The sequence below is a fragment of the Triticum urartu genome, chromosome 7A (genome assembly GCF_056163025.1).
Source record: "Triticum urartu cultivar PI428250 chromosome 7A, HENAU_Tu73, whole genome shotgun sequence".
NCBI classification, from domain to species: Eukaryota; Viridiplantae; Streptophyta; class Magnoliopsida; order Poales; family Poaceae; genus Triticum; species Triticum urartu.
In genome coordinates this window covers 127,365,786-127,373,110 of record NC_141879.1, presented here as the reverse complement: position 1 = coordinate 127,373,110, position 7,325 = coordinate 127,365,786, and the positions used below count along the sequence as shown (strand labels likewise).

The 7,325-nt window shown below is 42.3% G+C and overlaps 1 protein-coding gene across 1 annotated transcript; it reads right to left on the bottom strand.

Annotated features, from left to right (window-relative positions):
- Window positions 1-2,961: 2,961 nt before the first annotated feature.
- Window positions 2,962-6,720, bottom strand: LOC125524055 (uncharacterized). Its single transcript, XM_087536710.1, has 5 exons — window positions 6,521-6,720; window positions 6,161-6,426; window positions 5,565-5,790; window positions 5,285-5,337; window positions 2,962-5,199 (listed from the first exon to the last, which is right to left on the bottom strand). The coding sequence occupies exons 3-5, from the start codon at window positions 5,669-5,671 to the stop codon at window positions 5,042-5,044; spliced, it is 318 nt and encodes a 105-aa protein (XP_087392836.1). The 5' UTR covers window positions 5,672-5,790; window positions 6,161-6,426; window positions 6,521-6,720; the 3' UTR covers window positions 2,962-5,041.
- Between the last annotated feature and the right edge of the window lie 605 nt (window positions 6,721-7,325).

The following is a 7,325-nucleotide window of genomic DNA, read 5'->3' as shown; positions in this document are numbered from 1 at the left end:
GTGCCGATAACCAAAAGGCACAAGTTGGGACCAAATACTGGACTGCGTTTTTCTGGGCTATGCACCAAGCAATATTTTTGACGTTCACTCTCCTAATACTTGGAGTTTGACAATTGGTTGATGCTGGTTGATAATCAAATGAATATAGGCACTTCTTGTCAACATCGATGCTTGTCTAAGTGAACTTTGGAGTACATAGCAGCAGCATAAGTACCTGTCCATCTGATCATTTTGTGCAGTTCTACTGAAATCACCCGATGTAATGATTTGCCTGCGAGTTCAGGCTCCAAATTACTCCTTTATGAAATCGGCAAACAGTAGCACAATACCAAATTACCAATACATATGACAGGCACAATAATCAGGATAAAGACGAGTACCAACCTGTGTGAGGTAGCATATCAATTACTATTTACATTGACTGGAAGCCGAGATAAGCCAAGCGACTGACAGCAAAGGAAGAAAGCAAGCGGAGATTAGCGACTGACAGGAAAGGACGGAAGCTGTCGAGGCAATGAAGCACCCAAAGTTTTTGTGCAGTTCCACCAAAATTGAGCATCCCTGTTGGCACATATATTGAGAGAGAGAGATTACTGTAATAGTGGGACTAGTTGATGAAACATACACTAACAAATAGAAGCACCCTCATTATCTTAATTGGTAAAGTTAGCAACATAGTAGTCTTGGTTAAAGAGAGGTATTAGTTTATTTAATCAGTGCCAATTAGCTCAACTCAACACTGAAAGCATTGCCATTGATCATAGGTTGCAAAACTTTAACGTGCAAAGATAAAGGAGTTTCTCATGACAGTAGCACGATACAAATAGAGATGACAACAAACTAATATGGATGAAGGCCTTAGGCCCGTACCAACCTGAGAAAAAAAACCTTATTCATGTAGTCCCATAAGAGATGATAAAGCACTCACTGGAATCACACAATAGTATATATATTTTTGTGCACTTCAAATGTATGGTTGAAATCACTCTTGTTTACCAGTGCTGAGATTATATCGAAAGATTATCAAGAACTTCCAGCAGAGTTAAATCACTGGCTGGGATAAGTTCATTGTATTGTCTTGTGTAGTTCCACTAAAATGTATGATTGGCACAACATGATCCCTGTTTGCACAAGTAGGAACAAGGTGAAACCTTCATTAGCTTAGTGAGAAAGGATAGGAAGACATTAGTATATTACTCAAACAGTAGCATCAAATTCATGATGGACAATACGCAAAACATTGCCTCATTGAACCAATGGCATTAAATTGACATGCAAAACAATAGCACTATTATGTCATGACACTAATAATATTCCCTCCCTGCTCCACCACACGATTCATCTCCATAGACAAACATACACACGTACATGATTCAGTATAGGGTCCTACTAAAGATTTGTTTAACTCCAACAGGAAAATTAGGCAGTAATAAATTAGTGGTACTTAAGTACTCCTAATTAATTAAGTGAGACAGCAGAAGTGGAAGGGCTCCCTGGAGGATCGTCTCACATGTAAGGTAGTCGTTGCCGGAGCCCTTGAATGGCCTCGACTGAGGCATCTGGCTTCAGCAAGATCGCCTTGGCACTGTTTATTCTTCTTCTTCTTCCTCTTCAAGCTCTGTTTCTCTTTCTCCTCACCAGTTGGTGAAACCAAGTACATGATTGGCCTTCTAATTCAGAATTGGTTTTGTCAGTGAGGGAGCACAAGTGTACTAGTAAAAAACATCATTATTTTCTCATGGCAGTCGGAAAATAGAGATGAACACATGCATTAAATATCACTAGCAGAGTGCCCGTGCGTTGCTACGGGCTATGATATATATATAACTTAATTGAACAAATGATTAGGGTCGTCTCCAAGTCCGACGCTCATTTCTCTCCTGTACGCCCGACCATGTTCGGACATGAAACTGTTGCCTAGCGGGCTTCTCAAAATTCAACCGTCTGGACAGTCCATCCTACCCCAAATTCAGACCATATGTGTGAGAGGAATATGGTGGTCCGCCATGTTATCTTCAACACACTGGCCCAACACAAAAAAAACCAGCCCACGATGGGCCCTTCTCTTTTTTAGTGGACCCTCCTCTTCTTGCTCGGTATCCCGCCATGTTATAAATAATTCCAAAAAAATTATCGTCTACATCTCTGCAAAAATATGTGCGCGACACAAACTTTTGTAAAAATACATCATTTTATTTTGCCTCCACAAAAAAGACAAATTTCAATGGTTGAAAATAGTGTTCCATGAGACAGATTTTTGTCTTTTTTGCACACAAAAAAAATCCTTCGAAACATTTGGCGCACGCATAGAATGTGAAGCTGTACATGTGCAACAATTTTCAGTTTTTTTCAAAAACTTAAAAAGGTGTCTTTCGAAGTGGGTGCGGATGTACTTGGGTTCATCCATGTATTTTCCCGTCCAGAGCTAGCAGCATACAACTCATTTTGACCGTTCCCGAGAAAAAATAGGCAAGCTACCAGCCACACAGAAAATCAGGCCACCAACGAGGCTGTAAGGACCAGGCCACCTGAAGTCTCCCACAAACTACAGTTCTTTCGCCAGGCGCAGCGGAGCTCGCCACAATGTCTAGTTATAATTAAAGGTCTACAGTTGCATCTAATCAAGCTATAAAAAGGAAGACACCATCTAGCATATATCATGAGCGCATCCATATAACACAAGTATGCATACAGTCAAGGCATCCAAGAAATGTGTTGCATTTTCTTAATTCATCTATGTGTACTAATCAATAGTTAAAAAATAGCTAGAAATTATTTAGCCTAGCAGATAACTGGAAGTCTAGTCTACCAGGAAGCTAATCACAAAAACATGATAAAAATCAAAACCATAGTCTTTCTATTCCTGGCAATTGATCATCCTATACAGGAAGATATAGTTCATATACCATTAGCAAATAATCTAGGCATATAGGTACAGAAGAGCCACAAGACTGATCCGAGTTTCAGCTTAACATCAACCAATTGCTTAACAGTCCAGAATAAAGTCGCAAAATTGCATCAAGAACAGGATCTGACACTTGCATTGTGGTGTTTTCCCACTGTATATCTGACACACACACTACATGCACTCTACAGATATGTATCCAACCGGCTATACTCTACGCTCACTGGATTTTGCGGACTTCTTGGCCATGTTAGGTAAAGTTCTTGGCCATGTTAGGTAAAGAAGCTCCGTAAGTGTCATTTCGTATCAAGATTGCATCCACTCCTGCCTCCTCCTATTTGTAGTACTTGAAACCTTCACATGAAGACTGTCATTAAGAAAATGGCCGTATCAAAGTGAATCTTGTGAAGAGAGTCAATTCAACTCTAGTGTTCAATGTCACAATGTCAGAAAGCAAGCAATAATAATTCAGTTATATGATCAAGCCCTCAACCGGAACCCGCCACATGCCCCGATGCTCGGTCCCCATCCCGCACTGTTGTGGACATCCCCGAGGTGTCCCCAAGCCGACGCGCGATCTGGCTCCAGCGACCAGGCGAGTCCATCGATCGGGATCTTGGCCAGCGCTAGCGGGTCCCTTCAACACCGCCGCCCTCCGGAAATGTGCCCCCCTTGCATGTAAGGATGATTAGAGATAAATATTAGTTTTTGAATCTTTAGGCATCTATATATAAGGCATCTACTTCATATTCGTAATCCCTAATCTGAACCCTCTCACTACTGGTAATTACTCTCATGAAACCATATCAGACACACGACACTCAGCATTAGTAATGACTGAACAAAAGAGGCATGAGAGTGTTTCAATAACCTGAATGATTGCTTAAACCAGAAAAGCAATTCCAACAGAAAGGCATGATCCTCTTCATTTTTTGATGAACCGAAGGACGAAAAGAAGTAACCAACAGAAACCTTAGCCGGTGAAATAAGCGCCTTCTCCTTAAGTTCATATGAAAGAAATGGTAAATTAAATTTTCTCAAATTAATATTTCATGGCACTGATTTTATGTTCTACTATTTAGGATATGCCGAACCTACATAACATATAGGAATCTGATCATGACTAACTTTATATACCTATACATGAATACTCTACTACTCCAAAATTGATAATGTAGTACTTATTAAAGTATAAGATTCTGTAAATAGCTCGAGCTTAGTAATCTAGATAGGTGAAGAGACAATCGATCAAAACACCAGTACATCACATTTATATAGGCAGTGCCTTCTGAACAAACCCTTACTAATGGGTCTCATTATCAGGAAACTCATGATTCCCAATAACAGACCACAATATTAATTTCTGTAGTAACGTAATACAGGATGTACCTTCAAATGTTGATTTTAGTCGCTTTCTTTTAGATTTTCCTGCATTGACCAACTTATCCTTGAAAGTAAAGTTGAATATCAGATTAGCAAATTAAAGATTGGAGCATGAGATTAACAGCTATATATTGCAACTTGCAAGCATGCATTTTTAACTGTAAAAGAGCTAATAAAGTGTTTACTTCAAGAAAATACAGCAGGCCAAGCACAAAATGTATATCTAAACGGTGAACAAAAAAAAGTAATATACTCTCTACAAATAAATGATCAAAGTTTACAAATGCTTGGCTTGTGAACTACTTAGTTACTCCCTGCTACTAAAAAAAGTCAACCATACAACTAATATGCCCAAGCTTGAGAGAGACACAATCCAAATGAATTGCCAAAGAGAAGAAAGAACTGCAGAAAAACATGAAAGATCCCCCTGTACAACAGATTGCAGAAAAGACCAATGCATTCTCAAATTATTTGCTCCTTCTGAGCTAAAAAACTCCATGCGGAGCAAATGGTCGAGCTGGCCGTAGGAAGGAACACACTAAAACATGCCAAGAAAAGTGCATTGGTAAAAACAAAACAAAAAGAAAATATAGGAACAACCAGGACGGGGTTAATGGTTTGGGAGCTGAGAGAGTTGATGGGAGGGACAACCGGAGAAGCAAACCTAGCAGAAATTCGCATATGCTTTTCCAAGATGATGTGCTGCTCGGTGGATGATCATCATCATGCATCCACTGTAAAGGTCCTCGATTCTTATATGCATTCAGTTTCTGCAAGTTCAAAAGGTAGTTCTATATAATCACTAAACAGAGGCACTAACCTGATACTGAATTTATAGAATAAGTGCAGATCCTTTGTTGAGTCCTCTGCAATCTCAATACTCTGGATCCAACTAATGTTCTTGTCTTGCCCTGCAAATATATACATGATTCAGTCTATTTTCAGAAATTAGGATTTCTATTTTCTATGCGATCCACATAGAACATGAGGAATCACCTAAGATTAGCTGCTGTATCAGACCCAGAACATTCACTAATGCAGTTAAATATCTGTACAAATATAAAGAACATGAACTTACAACTTCATGGTTCAGTATATGGACAAAAAGACCCACGTCTAGAGATCTAGAGAGAGATAGAAACTAAAGTCAAACCATGAACCACGTCCAGCTCCTTGCTCTTGCTACGATTCGTGTTCGGCCCACTCCTTGCATGCACCAGCGACCTCATCCATGAGACAAGGGGGGAAAGAGAGGGGGAGGAAGATAGAGACAAACCTGAACCGCCTCAACCTTCTTGCTCCTGCTGCTCCGACCAGCAAGTCTCCCTCCATGGCCGACCCCGCCCACATTCGCCACTGCACCAACTCCATTGTTTTCCCCATCAAGGCAGAGCTCCCACGCGCGTCTTGTTCCGAGGGGTTCTCCGAGGCCTCGAGGTCCTCATCAAGATCTCATCCTCCGAGTAATTCACCCCATACTTTTCGCCTACTGTTCTGTACACCTGAATTAACATTCAGAACACAAGCCATATTAATCAAACCACCGTATGCATACCCAATTAACAGAGGAAAGGAGATTTTTATCAGTAATTCGTTATGCATGGAGAAACAAATCCACACAACCCAAAAATGAACAGCAGAAACAAATCTGCCCAGGTTCTCACAACCCGAATCTACGAACATACACGAACGTAACGGGCTACGGGAGCACGGATCAGGTCGATCCAAACGCCACGCATTGTCTCAGCATGTGCACCGCATAGAAAACATGCAGGCCTCCGTCAACCATGGGAACGGCCAGCAGAATCGAGCGGAACAAATAGAGGAACATGAATTGGAGCTGCGGTATATGGGGGAAGGGCGTAGGCCGACCTGGGCCATGGGCTCGGTGGGGCGAGGAGGGTGCCGGCGGCGTCGACGAGGATGGCCTTGTGCGTGATGTCGCCGTAGATTGATCCGCCGGTAGTCGTAGTACTCCCGCGCGCCCATCGGCTCCCACCTTGCGCCGCCCGCCCCGACGACCGCCTCCGGGGCCTCCGCCGCAGCCGTCGGCGCGCTGGAGCCGGGCCGCCGCCGCCGCGGTGGCCGAGCGCAGGGGTGGGTGTGCTGCGCAGGGGTCGGCAGGTGTGGCGGAGTGGCTGTTTGAGGGACCATCTCAAATAGTGTCAAACATGTGTTTTCTTGTATATGCCAGATCTTGGTTAATTAGACCATCATGTGGAGAATACTCACTGTGCGTCCCGGATGAACATCTGCGTGTCCATGCCGACTACCGCCCGCACCACATCTGGCAGCTGCCTACACCATGCTCACTCCCGCCACTGCTGCGAGCATCGGCCCCGCGCCCCGCTATGAGTCGCCTTGCACTGCCGCCTGCCGCACCCTCTGGTAGGCCCACAACCCGTCGTCGTAATCACCGTCGCCACCACCCAAGGGTTTGACTCCGAAGAGTGTTGCAACAGGCCATGTAGCTTGGAAAACATACTAACAAGGGTTAAAATGCAAACAAAAACCTACTGTCAGTTCACAAGAGCAAGTACTCGGAGTACTTGAAGTATAATCCAGTTAAAGTGTATTGAAACTAAGAAGAACATGCACATGACATCCACGCACATGATCAATCTTCATGTCAAGCCAATAATCGGTAAACAAACACAAGGACAACAGAGAAAATCTGAACCAATGCTCCTGCTCCTCGTCCTTCCCGACACAATGCCTACTGCTGGTTCAAGAAGTTACTCCTTTAAAATGAGGACCTATTTTTAAACTGAGTTTTTTCACAAGCAGAAAAAAATGACATGTAAGATACGAAGAAAATCTACATCTTGGGAAATTAAGTATACATACAACAGAACTATATTTCTGTGACAACAGTAGTAACTTTGTTGGGAGCTTGAATACAAATATTCATGTTGGTTGTTCCTCAAGCAAATAACAGAAAATGGTTAGAAAAGTTAGGATATGATTTATTTTCATGTGACATTTAAAGGTATGATCATTAAAAATACATTGTTATGACCTAATCCTGTATGTATTA